Here is a 19,871-nt window from a genome sequence, read left to right on the forward strand (position 1 = left end):
AATAAATGAAGTTTGACAAAATTATTACATCATCCCGTCATATCACATTTTTCAGAAGTAAGGCAAAGTGATTTCCTATTGTGACTGTCTTTGAGGTTTTCATCGTGAATGGGAGTCTGAATGAGCAAAATCTTATTTTATAATGTTTGCTTTAAATGATATCATCGGATAGATGACAGTGTTAAGCTCAAGATGCAAAATCATATCACTGCTTCGGTTGACAGGAATCTGCATCCTATCTGCACTAATGTGTTACTTGCACTTGGGGGGGGGGGTTGCCCTTTTTGTCAGGTTAAAGCAACCCCTCAAAATGTCTGTGCACATCCCTGCTCCTGTGTTCGGCTCTTTTTTATTACAACAGACGGTGGCGCCTCTTTGACTGAGATAGTTTTGCTCTTTGTTGGGCCTTTACCCAACTCAACAACGTTTGAGGGCACAGCACATAGAAACCCTCCACAGCAACACACCAGCATCGCTAACACTGGTGCCCACTGTGGCTGTGTGAGTGGGAACCCTCGGGGTGTCAGGCTGGGGACAGGCGTGGCAGTGGGCTGGTCCAGCCGCAGAGAGCGATGATGAACAGCAGCAGGCTCCGTTGGAATCAGCTGAGGCCCTGAAATCGTCTGACAAAGGAGCCGAAGCCCAAATCTGTCACACTGGTGATTAACCACATCTGCTGGAGCTGAGGACGGCTCCGGGCTGTGGGTGTGCCGCACCCACACACAGGACGCGCTCCCGAGGATGCACTGAGGTGAGTACCGTGTCTGCTCGTCTCTGTCCGGTCGTGTCGAACAAGGTAACCAAGGTTAGATGCCTGGGCGTAGTGCGGGGTCCTTCCTGACGTGTGCATGAGATAAACTGTGTCTGCGCTTTTCCCTGACGATGGCACGATGCTTTGCTTACTGCTATTGACCGTGTTGTTGTCGGTCCCACGGTGCCCCCCCCCCCCCCCCAACAAAAAAAAAATACATGCATGTGAGTGTAAGAATAAGATTGCACATTTAGCCCGTGCAAGGGGTTCAGTCCATAAACCCTGGAGCATGTCGCGGTGTTGTGCAGATGGAGGCCTGGTTCTTGCAGGAGCTCATCTGTGCAGCTCGCGTCCTCAGAGGCTGCTCGTGTTGTGGCAGTGGCTCCATGGTGCTCCCTCCGTGCACGGACTGATCTCGCCCATTATCGTGCCACTGATGTCTGTTTCTTGTTATTCGCTCGGTAAAGACAGTTTGTGATATGCATGATATTATCAGACGTTTAGATTGATTGGGAAACGTGGCGGTTGTGAATGCGCGTCGTGCAGCGCCGTCCCCGCTGGCCTCTGCATTCTGCGGGTGGCCATTAGCGGATCGTGGTGCTGATGCTGCAGCGCATGTGAGTGTTGCTAGGCAGCCATGCTTAGAGCGGGCGTCTGTTCGATGAGGGAACGGAGGATGCTGAAAGCAAACCCATAAAACGATATTGTGCCATCAAGTTGAAATATGAGCCTGTAAATGCTGCGTTGTGTGCTGCACTCATGACTGTATCTGATCTATAGAGCGCTTCTCCCCATCCTCCACGTGACACAGGAGAGGCGGGTGGAGATGTTTTATTTATTTATTTTTAATCTCTCAGAACACAATGGCTGACATTGAACCCAGAATGATCTCAGCCACAGTAATGAACAAGTTGTTGATGGTAAAGTCTCTCAATAGAAGCCAAGGCGGTTTTATTTATTTATTAATTTATGCACAGAGATAGAGTCAAGGTGCTGTACAAGGACAATACAAACAACTGAGACAAAATGAGTGGAAATTAATTGAAAAGCAGAAAGCACACAGTTGAAAACTATTTTCAAGCATAATGAGATTAATCAGAGCAGAATAAAAGATGGGCAGCACTATGTAAAATACAGGAGGATAAAGCTATATAAATAATTATATTGCTAAAAACAATATATGCTGAAGGAGTGAAATAACACAAATAAAATAGATAGAATGTGTATAAAAATATAATGCAATGATGGTATGGCTAGTTTTGTAATATAGTTTAGCTAGAGGCACTTATTTAATATTAATGAAAAAGTTTTCAATCTTGATTTAAAGGTTTCAACGAAGGGGGCATTCCTAATACCATGACGTAGTTGGTTCCATTAAACTTATATGTTACTCTGTGTCTTAGAAAAGATAAGTTATTTATTATCCCATACCAGAAATATTTAGTTTTGCAAACTAATTAAATACAAAGCAGTATAGAGCTTGTTCAAGAAAATGACAGGATTTTCTAGCACTGACCATTCAATTAGCTTACGCTGTCGAATGTTTGTTAGTTTTTGTTCACTAATTTTGGCAGTTTCTGTCACATTAAGGATAATAATCCAATCTTATACTGTAGATTATGAAATGACATTGACTTTAAAAATCCCTTGACTACAAGTGACTCATCACTTCTCCATTTTATGCTTCTTTTTCTATATTCATTCAGTGTGGTATTCTGAGCTTCCAGCAAACGTGCTGCTGCAGTTTATTACACTTCATTTGACATACATTAATGCCTGTTCATTTATGTGTGCTTCCTTTCCATAGCGCACTGTATCAATCATTTTTTACAGTTAATGTTTGCATTTATATGAGGATTGAATACAGCAATGTTGCCTTGTATGTCATGGTATATAAAGAGGCCATGATCATTTTAGTTCAGTAAAAAGATTAGTTTTGTGTCGTGCAGATGTACAGCAGTTGCCAGACACAAAAAGAACAAACAGTTGTCGCTGGTCAGGTATATTAGGCGGAGAGCTGTGTATTAGAGCAAATGATGTTGAGTTTTTTAGTTATACTGATTCAGAAGTAATAATGGCTGAATAACTGATTATTGTGAACTGATTCATTCATCTTCATGCTAACTATATATGACAGCTACTAAAGGTTTAAAGAGGTTTTTTTATACCATAAAATTAAATGAAACACAATGAGTTACATTAATTAAACAAATGAAAAACATGCTAATTTCCGCTCATACAATCAAAGGATGCAGTTAAAGATCTGGAAAAGTATATAACTTGCATATTGTATAAAATGTGGACATTGGTTTTACCCACAAACATTTGCTTAATCTTATTTTGAATATTTTGACTGTGAGACAAGGTAAAAAGAACTAGTCCCATAACTGGTCAGGATCTGCTGACCAGCCATTATGACTGAAACCTCATGAAAGCGAAGCCAAAGAAAATCAATCCAGAGTTACTTGGGTAATTACAACAGTATCTGCCTCGCTGCTGCCGGGTGTCTGACACAGTCCTCTTAAAACCAGTGCAAGTGGGTAGATTTACAGCAATCAATACAAACGTGCAGTTGCTTCAGCAAAAAATCTGACGCACTTCACTTTTGCCACAGTTAATTGTGTTGAAGGTTTAATTTTAAACGGATGTTATTGCTTTTTTCTTTGTCCATCAATCTAAACTTGACCAATAATGAGCAGTCTATTAATCAGTCATTTATGGTAAAGTGGCGAGACTGAGGCCACTTTGACAAAAAGGCAAATGACTGGCTGGTTAGTTTGCCAGACATTGAAAGGACCATGAGAGAAAGATGCCAGTCAGATTCACTCCAGTCTGACAGTGCTTGACGTTCTGATAAACTGCTCACATCGAGGTGTATGAATGTAGAGACTTTGCCTGGAAGACTTGAAGCTGTGATTGCTATTCAATTCACTTTGTCAGTTTGGATTATATGGTATTGATAATGAGCAAAAGTATGTATAATATATATGTATATATGCAATATATATGCAATTTTATGCATTACGTTGAATCATAAAATTCGAGGTTCTGTGCATCGATAAGTGTTTTGAAAGCTGGTGGCTTAGTTCACAGTGAAGCTTATCGTATATATTCACCATTCAACCATGGCAGTAATACATTTCCTTCAATTCTTCATGTGTCCAGGTGAATGACTACAGATAGCTTTATATAAAGTTTTTTAAAGTACTAAACTATTGAAGTAGATTGTACTGTTGATTTCAGAAGTAAGGAAGTGGTAAGAATGTCAGTGAATGAGCACGCTCAGCCATCACAGTGTGACCAAGGATTAGAGGGAGCAGCAATGGAGCGCCAGGAGCCAGATCTCCATGTCTCCCCTCAGTCATTAGGAGCCTCCCTGGAGAGGTAGCTTTCTGTCGGCTGCCTGTCAGCAGCTGGGCTCCCTCCACCCCCAGAGAGAGAGAGTCTCATAATGTGAACCCCCCTCCATTGTGAGAGGGAGAAAGAGACTCATGGCTGCTTAAAATAAGTGATGTGTTTAAATACATCCTACAACAATTACAAAGGAATGCATGTTATTAGCTCAAAAAATTTAAAGAAACATCATCCATTGTAAAAGTAAGTAATGCAGATTCAGTAGTTAGCTGTACAGGGCTGTCAGAGAGCTGTTCGTCTTGCTAACAACTTAATGCTTATACTGTATGAGAGCGTATGTTTGCAGAGCTCAGTTAATCCTTTAGGGCAACACTGATGTTTATGGATAACTAATTTAATGTGTCAGTGCTTCTGAGTCCAAGGAAGGCTGACGTTTCATTCATTGTTTAGTTAATAGCTCATGGATCCTGTGTCATTGGGTGAGCATCTTTAAAAAATCCTAAGATTTGACGATTGCATGTGATCAGGGATCCACATTCGATATGTTAACAGTGATACAACTATGAGTAAGTAAGTTATAGGGTCAGTTAATCAGATGTGGCACAGGAGGGAGGGTGTGGTGTGTTTGGTGCCTAATCTGCTCCCTGCAGCATCGTGTGTGTGTGTGTGTGTGTGTTTGTGTGCGCACGCTGTTTCATTTGGGGAGTGGCCTGCTCTCCTCTGAAGATCCTTACGGTAACTCTTTACGCTATCTCCAATTACAGAGTCGTATCACCAGCTAACTTCCTGTTAGTGGTTCTGGTGCTGCTGTGTGCAAGTGAGCTTTTACTGCTAATGCTGCATCGTCTGTAGCTTTGCTTTTCCTGCGGCCAGTGCCCTGAGGAATCCAGCATCTTTTATGTGAGGGTATGGTTTTTCATTTCAATGCTGCCATTTGAAAAAGCAAGGGAATCGAGGAATATTGTGCTGTCTAATATACTGTTTATTTGTGTACTAGCCAATAGGAAACTCAGTTTTATGTTAATGCATGATGCAAAAGGCTTGGCTTGGGATTTAGTTTTACATAAGTGAGTATATTTATTGAACTGACAATTGTTATTTGATATTTGATCTTCTTGGAGTTTTAAACTTCCTCTGGGATGATGACTCCCTCATCCAGGAAAATATTCTCACTTGCACATGCACTTACAACTTCTTCAAACTTAATGTCATAGATTTGTTTTTTGAAATATGTATCATGGGTAGATTTGATTGTTTTGTTGTTGAACTTGAGCACCTTTATACTTATTCTGTCTGAATATCCTGCCTTATGTTACAGCCACCTCTGTTGCCACAACTTGTTATGTTATTCTAATAAATCAGATTGTGTAATTTATGTCTTATACTGCCTTTGAGTTGATTTCCAGACTATTCTCAAGCTGATTTTACTCTGTTTTACACTTGACATTGACTCTCATTAGTATCTTGTCAAGTACTTAATGATATTTACTGCATACACTGTATTATAATCTGAATGCTGGCTTCAGTTCACCTGCCTGCCATACTTGTTCTATAGAGGTTATCTGGGGTTCTGGAGCCACTGTTGTCACATGCTGCTGTGAAGCGTGTCATGAAAAGTAGAGAAGAGAAGTTTTGCAAGCAAACCTATAGCCGTGCCTTGTTTCTTAAAAAACTCCAGATTATTGAGGTCAGGTTTGAAAAATCTGGATGTTCGATGATCTGTGCTGGTCTGATGCTGGAACAGCTCAGATTCTTTCTTGCTTTATTCAAAGAGCTATAAAAAGGGACTGGTTGCAAACATATCAGCACTTTATGACTCAGTATTAATTTGTCCTAACCCTAATTCAATTCAACAATTGGACATACATCAGTACAAATACCTAAAATCACATAGATTTAAAGAGTTTGACCTATGTATGGTACAGGGGTCAAACTCCTCTACTAACATGGAGGAGGCAGGGTTCATGAGTCACCAGTCACCAGGGGGAGATCAAGATGATTTGGCTTATCTTTCGTGGAGTGGTCATGATGTGCGTCTTTAGAAACTATGCCTGAAATCTATGTATGACACATATGAAGGTACTGCCAGCAGTTCTGTCCAAAAACGGAAAACAAAATCAGCCAATCAACCATTGGACAGTTAAGAAGTGGAAGTTTTTGTACAAATTACACAAATGACAAAGGGAAACAGTGCACTTTAAAGGTTCTGCTCGTGGATTTTGTTACCTCTGGACACAATGTTTCTCCTTGTTTCTAGTCTTTCTGCTGAGCTAAGCAAACCACTTCCTGGCTGTAGCTTCATATTTAATGGACAGATGTGAGAGTGGTATTGATCTTCTCATCTAACTCCTGGAAAGAAAGTGAAAAGAGCTTTTTTTCTTAATGTCAGCTGTAGTTTATTTCACCATTTTGTTTGTCATTTTGTTTTGTTTGTAAACACTGCTCTAATTAAAGGTACAGTGTGTAGAATTTTGTAATATCTAGTGTTTAAATTGCATATTGCAGCTGAACACATGAAAAAGAACCTGTGGTAGCTTCAGTTGTCATAAAAACTCAAAAGGTGTTTAGCTTGTTCAGTCTAGACTAATGTAAAAAACATAGCGGCCTCCGTAGAGAGGACCCCCTCGATGTAAATATAAAGTATTTGAACATAAAGGGCCTTTTAAGAAAACTACAATTCATACAATTTAGATGAAACGAACTAGTTAAAACATCATGACAATTATTCTACATTAAATTTCTGCCAATAGTTCTCTTTCACCTAAATCTTAAACACTGGACTTTTAAGTGCTGTTTAAGTTTATAATTTTTCACACTTTCTTTGCAGTCCTCCCTGCTCGCACCTCGTTGTAACACACCCTCTGCATAACAGTAGAAGATGAGTAAGTCCCCCACCCCCAAGGGCACCCCGGTGCAGCGCAGCCCCAGCGATGGGGTCCCAGACAGTCTCCTGTCTCCTCAGCATTCCACACCAGGTTCAGGACCCCAGCATAAGAAACGCATCTCCAGCCTCCTGCAGAGTCCGGTGAGATCGCTAATTTACTGTCCATTTCTTTAATACTTATCTGTCTCTGTCTCTGTCTCCTCCTCTTCCTCTTCCTCCTCTATAGATGTGATTATCTTCCATCAGAGTAAATCTGTTCTCAAATTCTATTTGACAAGCCTGCGCTGCAGTCAGTGCTGGTCTCCATTCTGAGTGCATGACTGTGTGTCTTTCTGTATGTAAGTGAGGCCATATGACTCTAAAGCTGTGGAGACCATAAAGGGAAAGGTCCTATGGAGAGAGGCTGGCTCATTAAATATGTTTACTCACCTCTGTAGTGTAGGAGTGTTTATGAATCAGTGCATGTGTTCAAAGCCCTGTGAATTTTCATGCTTAAAGCATCTTTCAAATTATTCTTAAGATGTGAGTTTTTGTTCTTAGAAAACGAGACTATCAAGGCTTTTCCAAATATACGTAGAGAAGCTTTGATTGAATGTTATTATCAAATTGAAATTATTTGTGTTATATGTATAACACATTAATGTCTGTGTGTTTGTGGGTGTAGTCGTTCAGGGAGGAGTTGGATGTCCTGATCCAGGAACAGATGAAGAAGGGTGGCAGCTCATCCAACCTGTGGGCACTGAGACAGCTCGCTGATTTCATGGCCTCACATGGCTCTCCAGCTGCTCTGCCAGTCTCTCCCTCCAGTATGTGAAACCTTTGATTATACTCAATCTATCATTGTAGTCTTCAGCTCCAATCCAGAACTCTCATCAAGACGTCGATGTGAGAAAGATGGAGTTTTCCATTCTTATACTGTCAGTAGTTTAAAAATGCCATTATTAGCCCTGGTTTTCCAATATTTTCTCCAGCGTGTCTATAAGTGTTGTGTTGTAACAATGATTGTTTGCCTGAATGGCCATATGTTCGCCCAGTGGGTGTTTTCCTTGATAACTTCACAGCAACCCAGATGTGTTCCCAGATTCGACTTAATCAACTTGTGAACAGTTTAATTGACAGATTTATTGTGTGTTTGGTGCTTGCAGATATTTGTACCATTAATATTTAATATTTAATTGGTAACACTGGATCCATAGTTTTTTAATCCGCTGTCAGTCTGGGTTTATTGATTTTATATCTACTGACAATAAAACAATAGCTTCCATCCTCACAGTCACTGAATTTGTTTGGTTGGTCAGTGATGTTTCACTCTTGCCCGACACAGATTTAGATTAGAAACGTTTTTAGGAGAAGTAGTGAATCACCCTGGGCAGGCAGTTCACAGGGGCAAGTTTAAATTTAAGAATGAAACCAGTTCAGCGGCACTTTTAAAAATAAATATAATTAAACAGTGATTGTAAAACATGTAAAATCAAAGCAGCAAGAAAAACAATGGCAGAATAGATTTACATTATTCATGTATGTTGAAATGGTCACATTTAAAAAAAAATCAATCAACCACTCTCCTACCTACATTTGTTGTCTGCAGACCATCACCCTCACTCCGCTCTATCTCTGTCTCTGTCTGGTTTTCTATCTGTCTCTCACCACACAGACATGATGATGGTGACAGCCATCAATGACCTGCATGGGTGGGAGCCCGGCAGCATGGTGAAGGGGGAGAGGTTGATGCGCTGCAAGCTGGCCAGCACCCATCGCCTGTTCGACCTCTATGGCTGGGCCCAGATCAGCCACAACTGTCTCACTGTTAGTTTCACTTTCTTTTTACATCAAAATTCAAACATTATGTTGTTTTTTCTCAACACATATTTACTAAACAGACAGAAACTGACTTCAGTCAAACCCATTATTTTGTATATGACATGATCAGAATGATGTCACTCAGAATATATAAAGAGTAGTTGCAGAAGAAAAGTGCAGCACTAACATGCTTAGGAAGATGCCTGATATCTGTGAGCAGATGATAGAAATCTTTTTTGCTGTGCAAATGGAAAAATATCTGAATGGATTTCCCACAGTAGCATGATGGTCTGCAGTGTCGCCATCTTCTGTCTTTACCTGTGTTGTTTCCCCCCCCTGGCAGCTCCGTGTCAGTAAAGAACAGGAACACTTCCTGGTGCTTCCAGATGGCTTGGCCTACAGTGAGGTGACTGGATCCAGTCTGGTGAGTCAGATTTACCATCATTAGGATTAAGGTCGCACACAAAACATAAAACTGAACTCAGCCCTTCAAATTTATCGATATAATGCACATATAGTATAATCGTGTTTCATTATATTATTAATAAGAAATACTGCAAATGTCTAGTCATATTTACAATTTTCAGAATTTGCTATAAAAATAAAGTAAATGTAATAATATTTTTTTATTATGTTTTTCATTATTGGTAATCTATTTTTTTTAAGTTAAATGGTTCATTGAGTTTAAATCTATACCTACTTTACAATCAAAGACAAAATCAGGAAATCATCACTTTAAAAAACAGAATATTTGCCATTTCTCTTGATAATTTACTTGACAGAGTATCAAAGTATCAAATCAACACTATACACATTTTTAGCTGTTTAACTGTAATTTTTTTTTTCTGTTACAAGAATATGTATTTTCTTAGTTTAGCTGGTTTCATTGTCGTGCTGTTAGGAGAGAATATTCCTTATGAAAGACAAGCGAGGGAACCATTGTCCTGAAGATCATCCTACAATTTCATATAATTAAATTGTCAATTAAAAAAAGTTTCATCCATAGTTTATCTAGTCACTGCCTCATCAGTTTGCTCATCAACAAGTAGTTTTAATTTAAAACCAGTTAAATGAAATCCAAGAAATATTGTACAGCATTCATGCAGCCCAAAACTGGGTATGTGTAGTTTTAAAATTTCTCTTGCTTAAGCATGTTATAGAACTTTAAATGACTTTGTTTCCCAAACATGGAGATTTTGGTGAAGTTGTCGCGTGCTTTCACAGGTAAAGGTGAATATCCTGGGCGAGGTGGTGGAGAGGGGCAGCACCAACCTGGGTGTGGACCCAGAGAAGTTCAGTCTGCACTCGGCCATCTACTCAGCGCGGCCAGATGTTCGCTGTCTTCTTCACATCCACACGCCGGCCACGGCAGCGGTGAGTCAGTCGGAGCTGAAACCAGGAGAGAGAGGCTGGCACTAGTTCACAGCTCTGTCCTGTTTTGTTTAGAGAAGACAGTGCTGCAGGAAGCAATGGCAGACTGGTCACACACACCCTAAACATAGAAAATCATTGTTACAGTGTAAAAGCTTTAACAATTCCACTATCATCTTGTGCTGCTTGAGTCTGATAACATTTGTTCAGTGTGGGTTTGCTTGTAAAATAGATTGTACCCTCAACATTCAGAATGTTTGACTCTCTTTCATGATCTTTGCTGCCACAACTGACAAATAATTATCTTCAGGTTTCATCTATGAAGTGCGGCCTCCTGCCACTGTCCCATGAGTCTCTGCTCGTTGGTGACGTGGCCTACTATGATTACAATGGAGTCATGGACGAGGAGGAGGACAGAGTGGAGCTGCAGAAGAGCTTGGGACCCACCTGTAAAGTGAGCAGTGCACAGGAAACAGAACCAGTAATATGATACTTGTACATCATCACCTCATTCAACAGTTACTGCCCCTGTGCTTCCCACAAGGGATGTTTGAGCTTAAAGTACTCAGAGGTCTAGATACAAGACATAAGGTGATGTTTCCTCACACTGGATTAATTATTGAGGCCCGTTATGCTGCTCACCAGCTATTCTCATAATAACATTTATGTTTTGTGTGTCCCAGGTTCTGGTGCTGAGGAATCACGGCATAGTGGCTCTTGGGGAGTCCATGGAGGAGGCTTTCTACACCATCTACCACATCCAGGCTGCCTGCCAGATCCAGGTCTAACACACACAAACACACGCACACGCACACGCACACGCACACGCACACGCACACACACACACACACACGCACACACACACATGCACACACGCTATCATACAGGAGACAAAGTGCTGCCACTGCATTTGTGTAGGTGTGTGTATGTGTGAGTAGGAGAATGAGCTGGCATGTGTACACAATATAGATGCTCCAGCGTTACACCTGGGCAGTTGTCCTTCTCACTATAGACAGCCAGCAGCTCTGCACTGCAGTATTATCCACTACAGGGGTGTTGTCTGCCAAACAGACACTGCAGTCATTTTACAGGACCAACAGTGGCCTGTAGACAGGCAGGGATGTGACTGTACACTCATCATGATTGAGTAAAAAAAGATGAAAAGATGCAACTTGTTCTAAATCAGTTTTTTGTATTCCAGGTGTCAGCGTTGTGTTGCGCAGGTGGTGAACAGAACCTGATTTTGCTGGATCGGACCATCCATAAACCCAACCCGACCGGCACCGTGGGCTGGGCTGGCTCCACCTTTGGGCCCCTGCACAAGAGCCGTGTTGGGGAGCATGAGTTTGAGGCCCTCATGAGAACTATGGATAACCTGGTAGGAAACAGTTACACCGAAGAGACGCATGTTCACAGTGGTGATTGAGGCTAGAGCATAAAGGATTTTTGTCAAGATTTGCTAGAATTAAAAAGATTGCATGGTTACTTACCCTACAATACACACAGAACACAGGATACACGCGTGTGTTCGATCAAGATGTCATGATGTTATCTAATCATGCCTCATTTGGTAATTCCTCTCTTATTCTTCATACTTCAGACCATCTCAAACATTAGCTTTAACCTATTAATGTCCATAGTGGAATTTACTCATTTTCTTTACAGCTTAATGAAGTCTTACAGAACTAGCTGTGCACAAAAGCATTTAGAATCAGTGTGAGGCTACAGCACTTTCTTCTTAACATCCTTTTTTAGTCATTAGTAAGGGGTCACTCATTTTATAATTTTCAACAGAAACAGTTAAAGTAATACAGGTTCCTATTGTCATTGTTTAAAAGAATGTATGCGCTTAATTACCAGATAGACCCAAGTAAGAAATAATTATAAAATGCACTTCCAGGGAGAATGATGAAATAAAAATGCAGCTCTATAATCGAGATTAACCTGTATTTGTATGATGTTAAATGTAAGATGAGCTCTGGATTCTGATTAACGTATAACTTCTGTTCCTTTCATGTCTCTCCACCAATAACAAAGGAACACATGCATAGCATATTTCACAAGTTTCAAATTCAATCTCTGCTTTGATTCAGTGTACAACTGACATTTTGCTTTTCAAATTAATGTTGCACTTATTTTTGTCTACCAATGAAGGTGTGAGATTGAGAACTTTTTTTGACAGCATATTTCTTTTTTTCAAATGTTTTTTTCTCTTAACATACTTATGAAAGGAATTTACCATCACTCCTACTGTATATCATGTGATTACAGTCATTTCCTGTAGCTTTGCACAATAAAAGCATACAAGCCTTCTTGTGGTTGCAGATGGAAAGCTTTTATGTGAAGGAGTGGCATCATCTTATGTTCAGATTGCATCAGCAGTGACTCAACAGCAAATGTATCTTGATGCAGTTGTTCTGTGAAATGAAAGGGCAAACCATAGAAATTTGTTCTACAATGCACTGAACACAGAAGCTAGTGGAAGCTGACCTCAGCAAGACAATATTGCTTCTTTAGCAGTTGCAGATATCACATATATATAGTGTAATACACAGCTTGTTGAGGAAAAATAGAATAAATTGCTGTAATGCTGTGTTGATGCTGGTTATGCCTGTCAGCACAGCATACCACTGTGATCCAGTAAAGTAGCTATGTTCTGTCCATCAGAGAGAGAGAGAGAGAGAGAGAGAGATGGATGATGTTTTCTACTGTGTCTCAACACCTCTGTCTGTCTTTAGGGCTACCGTACCGGCTACGCGTACCGTTTCCCCGTCCTGCTGGAGCGATCACGGATGCGGAGGGAGGTGGAGGTGCCTGCGACCGTCACAGCCTATCACCAGTTTGATGACGATGGAGTCCACCCAGCTCTGAGGCAGAACCCTTTTGCACAGCGCCAGCAGCAGGAGAGGACCCGATGGCTCAACACCCCCAACACCTACCAAAAAGTCAACCAAGAGCAAACTAGTCCTGGACACCAGCGCGCCACTGTGAGGCTCCTGGAGATTTATTACATAGGCCACACTATAGGAGTTTAAGAACTGTCTAAAATTAAGTTGCAAACCACATATGTAAAAGTAATTGTGATTTTCCCAAATGGAATCCAAAAAATAAGTGTTCATTGCAACATCTGCAATATTGTGTAGACTTTGGTTCATTGTGGCCATTGTGACCAAAGAGTTGTTGCAGTGTTTCCCACTCTAAGGCCCTTTTTAGACATGAACCTCGGAAAATGTGGGACTGGACATTGTCTGGAGTTTGCCCTTCACATATCAAATCCGTTTATTTATAAAGTACATTTAAAAACATCCACAATGCAGAACGCAGCAGGAGATTGTCTGAGTCAGACACGTTCACAGCAACAGGAACATTCAGGCAAGGGGTGGAGCCTAGGTAGAGCATGCAGGAGGCAGAACATGATCAAGTTTTAGTTTGCAGCACATGCACACTGGTATCGGTCTTGATCACCAAAACCTCTCAAATCTCATTGTCTTTGCATGTTGACATGCCCTCTACATGTATGATACCGTTTATCCTGAGATATTTGTATTCTTTTGTTTTTTCGGCTTTCTGTCTGTCACATGTAGGAACCCTCACCACTTATTCCCTTTGACATTTTCCTGCTGTATTCTCATGGGCTCACTTGCACATTTTGCGGAAATTTTACTAGGTGGCTGGCAGGAAAATTTACATACAGCTTCTCAGGATAAATTCTGAATAATGTGGGGAGGTCATTGCAAGTCTGAGAGCAGCTTACTCATGAGAGATAAGTGGACTTTATGTAGATGTAATTTAAAAAAAGCTGGAGGGGGTTGGGTCAGAGCCAGAAATGAGATGAATATAAGCTGCGAGGAGAGAAGCGAGAAAGTGGTGGAAGCTTGCTGAGGTCTGTTGACTGCTACTCAGAGGAGGAAGACACATGGTGATTTTACCGAGAGTATTTCTGTATCGAAGCTAAACCTATTCAAATGGAGGTTGATGAAGATGAAGGTGCATTTGTTTTATTTCAATGCATTTGGAAAGAGTGATTAGTCCTCCAGCGAGAAAGACAATGTGAGTCTGATTGGCTAACATCAGTGGGAGGAGTTTGGCTCTCCCTCTCTGTTGTCTCTCCTCCTCTGTCCCTCCCACTGGCCCCTCTCTCTCATCTCTGCATTGCAGGGAAAACACTGTGTCAAAAAGACCACTGCAGTGAAGAGCCTGCCATCTGGTGGCCAAATATAAACCATAGGTTCAGTCTGCTTCACATAAACTTTAAGCACAGAAGTGTTGTTTACCTTTGCAACAGTTGTGATCCTCTACATATCATAAGCTCATAGGCTAATTCATATTTTGAATGGATTATGAGATCTTGTTTTACTGTTGATCATCTCTCCCTCAGTGGTTGAAGGCAGAAGAGGTGACACAAGCTGGCAGCACGTCCATCAAGACAGAGAACCCAAACCTGTTTGTGCCTCTGTTCACCAACCCTCAGGAGGTGATTGAGACACGAAACAAGGTAACTGTCCCCTGCTCGCACAAATCTGATCTTTCCTTAGTGCATTCTTTCATATGAATCCACAATGTTTGCATGAAATGTTGCCTCCTCAGATCCGACAGCAGAACCGTCAGGACATGAAGACAGCAGGGCCACAATCTCAAGTCCTTGCCAGCGTCATAACAGAGGACAGTCCTCCGGTAAACTGCAAATTCTCTCTGCTCGCCTCATCTGTTTTCCTGCTCTTGAACTGCAACGTTAAAAGCTTTTGTGTCACTGCTTGTGTGTTAGTCTCCCGTCAGCCCACCCAAAGTTCCACCAGAGCCAGAACCTCCCAACCCCTTCAACCAGCTGACGGACCAGGAGCTGGACGAGTACCGCAAGGAAGTGCAGAGGAAACAGGACGGAGGGACTGATGGTAAAGTCAATTCAACTCAACTTGCTGCTGCTGAAATGACTAACTCACTCTGTGCTAATCAATCGGCATAAACAGTACAATAATTTCCTTGGTATAGACTGTAGATATGCTAACTCTTATGTTTTGAACTAGATTATTATTTCTAACTGTAGTGTCAGAAGAGTAAATAGATTTGGTTTAAAGTCATATAGTCATATAGCATGTGGACACTTGAATATTATACAGTATGTTATAGTTAAACATCTTTTTCCTCATGAGGACTGTTTTGAATAGAGTGGTGCTCAATGTAGAACCCAGTTTGTTAGCAAGTTAACGTTGAGTGTTTTAAATGCATGTAGTTTAAAAATCAAATAAAGACAAACAACAGTCCAACAAATTATTTTAAAAAACTGGAAAAATAAAATGCTTTTCTATATTTTTAGTAATTGAAAGTCGCTGAGCACTCATTCGCTTTTAGTTTTTATGACTCTGGCGGATTAGATCTGGTCAGGCTGAGAAATTGTGGAACTATGGTGAGAAATGATTGAATGCTTTTGTACTGATTAAAATGATGACAGGTCATCCCTTCCAAACGAAGCTATGAAATTATAGGAGAGTGGAGCAGTCCGTCAAATCATGCCCACTTTAGATTAGAGCTCCAGACAGACAACCTCTGTATAGGTGGACTGTAGGTGTGCACAGGCTTTAAGTGAAAACCATTAAGTGTAATATTTCTGTTTGAAACTTATTTTAATAATTAACCAACGTTCTTGTATTCCTTCAGATTATAAACTCATTGGAGAATCTGTCATTGTCTTTTGTCAATCTCAAAGCTCACAGGAGTGTCCACATTCTTTTGATTATATAGCAAAGACATAAAGCTATTTCAATATGCCTTCCCTCAATTTCACCAGTAAAGCATTGTGTGCTGTCTTCTATACACCTTAAAGGTGCTTTGTGTAACTCCTCCAAAAACAAATAACTCCAAATAAAAATATCCCCAATTTGTATTATTATCTGTTACTGTAGAATGTGAAATCTAATTTGTTCCATCTTTTACCCCTCTCAGTTTGTGTCATAAAGCAGCACAGAGAACCAAAGAGGTTTTTGATCATCCTTATGATTTAAAGGTCCAGTGTGTAAGATTTAGGTGAAAGGGATCTATTGGCAGAAATTTAATGTAGAATAATTCTCATGATGTTTTCACTAGTTCGTTTCATCTAAGATGTATGAATTGTAGTTTTCTTTACCCCAGAAAAGGCCATTTATATTTAAATACTTTATATTTACATTGAGGGGTCCTCTCTACGGAGGCTGCCATGTTTTTTACATTAGTCCAGACTGAACAAACTAAAACCTTTTGAGTTTTTATGACAACTGAAGCTACCACAGGTTCTTTTACATGTTTGGAAGGAGAGGGTGAGGTTAGGGTTGTTCAGCTGCAACATGCAACTTCAACACTAGATATCACTAAATTCTACACACTGTACCTTTAACAAGTCAAATCTGTAGAAAAATTTAAAAAAGGAAAAGCCCTACACAGAGCTCCTTTAGCAAACTCTGTTTCATTTCTGACTCCTGTGTGTAAAAAGTCTTCACTTCTCTTTTGCCTCACAAATTTAACTTTTCACAGCTGACCCTTCACTGTCCCTCACATGTGTGTCTGTGTGTGTATTTGTGCAAGTAGAGGAGGAGGTGGCAAATGACAAGGAGTCTTCCCCTGCTGCCTCCCCCACAAAGGGCCCTCCGCTCAGCCCCCCTCCTCTCTCAGGTGAGGCTCGGCAGAGCTCTAATAACCGTCTGCCCTGCTCGCCTCGCTTTCTGGCTATCTGACCAGCAGCCTGAGTTTCTGCCTCTCATGCTTCACACACTCACTGACATCCATGATACTCCTCTTCATCAGTTGATACTGTTCAGTTCTCTCAGTTCAGTCAGAGACAACTGGGCAATAAAGTCGTTGCTTTTTGTATAGTCACACAAAATTGCCTTTTAGATAAAGATGGGCTGCTTTATTTTTTTCTTTACAACATTTTACTTAATAAGCAACAGAGTGAAAATAACACATTTAGTTATGACTTTAAAATGTAAACGATATCATTGTGACTCACCTCAGATGGTGCCAGTGATCATTTATGTCAGATATCATCTGGAGTAACATGGAGTGTCAGGATTAGTTGGTATGTGTGACATTTTTTTCTCATGATAGACATTTAACATAGCACAGGTGTAGACCAACACCTGAGCTGTGTCCAGTGTGCTGCATCCTTCGGAGGACAAGGTCTAGGAGGCCCATGAAAGCAATGTAGACCTTGACCGCTGAACCGAAATGAGACGTGCAAGTTCCACCTTTATCGTGAATGATCCCCTGTTGGAGCTTTCATTTCTCATGGATGAAAAGACGCATTTGAAGGAGCCTTCAAAATGGGACAGTCTAGTCGCGCTGCTGTGATGCAATTGGTCTTTACATGCAACCTCCGAAGGATGGGGCCCCTGAATAGAAAAACAGACTCATGCAAATGGAATCCAGCCATTTTTTATGTTATAAGTTACACCTCTGTGGCTGTAACTGTTTGATTTACATTTTCTACATCTTTCTACATTTTCTCTATAAGTAAATCCATCTGTCTGTGTACCTACTGTATCTGTTGTACTCTCTCCCTCTGTGTCTGTCTGTCCTTTTCTGTGTTACTCCACACTGATTCTTAGGGCACACTTCTGGTGCTTTGGTCTTGTCTCACTAGTAAGTACAGAGAAACCATATGACAACCCACTTCTCCTTATGCAAGCATGTTCATCTGCAGCAACATGTGTATCATGTGGCTTCGCAGCGCCACCCCTCTCGAAGCCTTCTCTCTGATATCTGACAAATGCTTTTCTTTTCTTTCTCTCTACAATACTTTGAGCAGAGGAGGTGAAGACCGAATCTCCAGCCATACAGAACGGAGGCGAGGAGGAGAAGCAGACGACAGAAGAGCTGGAGAAAAGCATGAAGGCCCTCTCGACCAATGACACCTCCTCCACCCCTGCCGCTCCCCCGGCCAAACCACAAGGTGGCACCCCAGATGGTTCTCCCTCCAAGTCCCCTTCCAAGAAGAAAAAGAAGTTCAAGCCACCGTCGTTCCTGAAAAAGAGCAAGAAGCAGAAGGAGAAAGCAGAGACCTGAGGCGTCCACACACACCAGACCTTGGTGAAATACTACTGTGAAATGTTTCTTAGCGTATGACATAGGAGTAGCAGATGGAGTCAACCACATCAGATCTGTTCACAGAGTTAAGATGTCAGTCACAGACACAGTGTACTAAACTCACGCTCACATGCTTTTCTGTAAACTGTTACTAATTTGATCGATGTGGTTATTCATCTTAAACAGGTTAGGAACTCTTATTTTCACAAGACTATTTGACCAAGGGTTGGATACAAGGCAACATTTTGACACACTATTACTTGACACACACACACACACACACACACACACACACACACACACACACACACACACACACACACACACACACACACACACACACACACACACACAACATTTTTGTACTTCTATCTTAGTGAGGACACTCATCAGCATAATGCATTCCCTTACCCCTTACCCTAACCTTATCCATCACAACTAAATACCTAACCCTAATCCTAACCTAAACCTAATTCTAACCCTAAAAAACAAGTCTTTACCCACAAACAGCCCATTGAAAAAGTGAGGACTGGCCAAAATCTCCTAACTTCACATAAGGCCTATGCTCAAAATGGTCCTCAGAAAGATAAAACTACAAGAGTCTGTGTATTACTCTTATTTTCACCTGCTGTGCTACCAAACCATGACTTGACTTCATTGTATGTGAATTCAGACATGTTTGTTGTTTTTCACACTGGGATCAGACGGTGGTCCTGTTCACTTACAGCTAAGAATTTCTTTCTTTTCTTCTCCACACCTTTTGAAGACATGGTGGAAGTTCAGTTATGAATTATGCACCCCTTATCCATGTATAGGCACTTGACACATGTATATTGACATTCTAGTATGATGCATTTGTCCATCATCTTCTAGTCATACTTTGGTTCTAGTTATCAGATAGATGTTGCAGGTAGATGTGAGCACCGGTGCAGTACATGTAGAAATATACTGATAGCTACTGATTGTGCTCTTCTGAATGCTGGTCTGTGTAAAATGCTCAGCCTATCGACTTTGTTACAGCAGGGATGAACATGACAAAAGAACGCAGGGGTAAATAAACTGGCTCGCAACAAAACACAAGCCGCTATAAATGCCACTATTACCAAAAAATAAAGCATAAATAATTTGTTGCTTGTCAATGCAGTTTGAAACCCAGTTATAGAAGATACTGAAGGTACTGAACATTCCACTTTTTTTCCTTGATTTCTTTTCAACGTATGTGTGCAAATTACTTCGAAACAGTAATTATTTTCGTCTCAACCAGTAGCTGTTATCAAAATGCTGATGTGTGATGTTTGCCCATGGTTTTAATTTATTTTATATTAGAATGTATAGGTGAGTGTTGCAAGGTTACCATTTATCAGTCATTAAAGATGAAGTTTGATTTGAAACCAACTGGACGTGTAGTTTATTCTCATCTTTCTTTGCTTGATTGTCTTTTTTTTCCTTCACTTTTGTTTGTGCTATAATAATTAAATTAAAGCTGCCTTAAAGGCCTCACAGTGCCACAAATGAATGTTTACACACAGGACATAGTACTAGTATGTATTTATTGAAGAACAGTACTTGCAGAGAATAAATGATGGCGTGTACAACATGAGCAGGTGCTAATGGCGTATAAAAGAATAATGCATGTAAACTGAACACACCAGACCA

General features: G+C 40.7%; 1 protein-coding gene across 11 annotated transcripts; it reads left to right on the forward strand.

Moving 5' to 3' along the window:
* The first annotated feature begins 611 nt into the window (after positions 1 to 611).
* Positions 612 to 18,570, forward strand: add2 (adducin 2 (beta)). Of its 11 annotated transcripts, none has more exons than XM_069524251.1 (16): positions 612 to 751; positions 6,933 to 7,130; positions 7,654 to 7,795; positions 8,578 to 8,795; positions 9,133 to 9,213; positions 10,014 to 10,163; positions 10,471 to 10,614; positions 10,844 to 10,942; positions 11,362 to 11,538; positions 12,899 to 13,147; positions 14,539 to 14,655; positions 14,748 to 14,834; positions 14,926 to 15,052; positions 16,719 to 16,802; positions 17,738 to 17,771; positions 17,938 to 18,570. In XM_069524251.1, coding segments are annotated over exons 2-16 (1,857 nt in total). In that variant the 5' UTR covers positions 612 to 751; positions 6,933 to 6,983; the 3' UTR covers positions 17,939 to 18,570. The 11 variants fall into 11 exon arrangements, with proteins under 11 accessions (XP_069380352.1, XP_069380354.1, XP_019949542.1 ...); XM_069524252.1 differs by lacking the exon at positions 612 to 751 and adding an exon at positions 4,869 to 5,011 and having other exon boundaries at positions 8,644 to 8,795; XM_069524253.1 differs by lacking the exon at positions 16,719 to 16,802.
* Positions 18,571 to 19,871: the final 1,301 nt, after the last annotated feature.

The sequence above is a fragment of the Paralichthys olivaceus genome, chromosome 4 (assembly GCF_024713975.1).
Source record: "Paralichthys olivaceus isolate ysfri-2021 chromosome 4, ASM2471397v2, whole genome shotgun sequence".
Classification (NCBI taxonomy): domain Eukaryota; kingdom Metazoa; phylum Chordata; class Actinopteri; order Pleuronectiformes; family Paralichthyidae; genus Paralichthys; species Paralichthys olivaceus.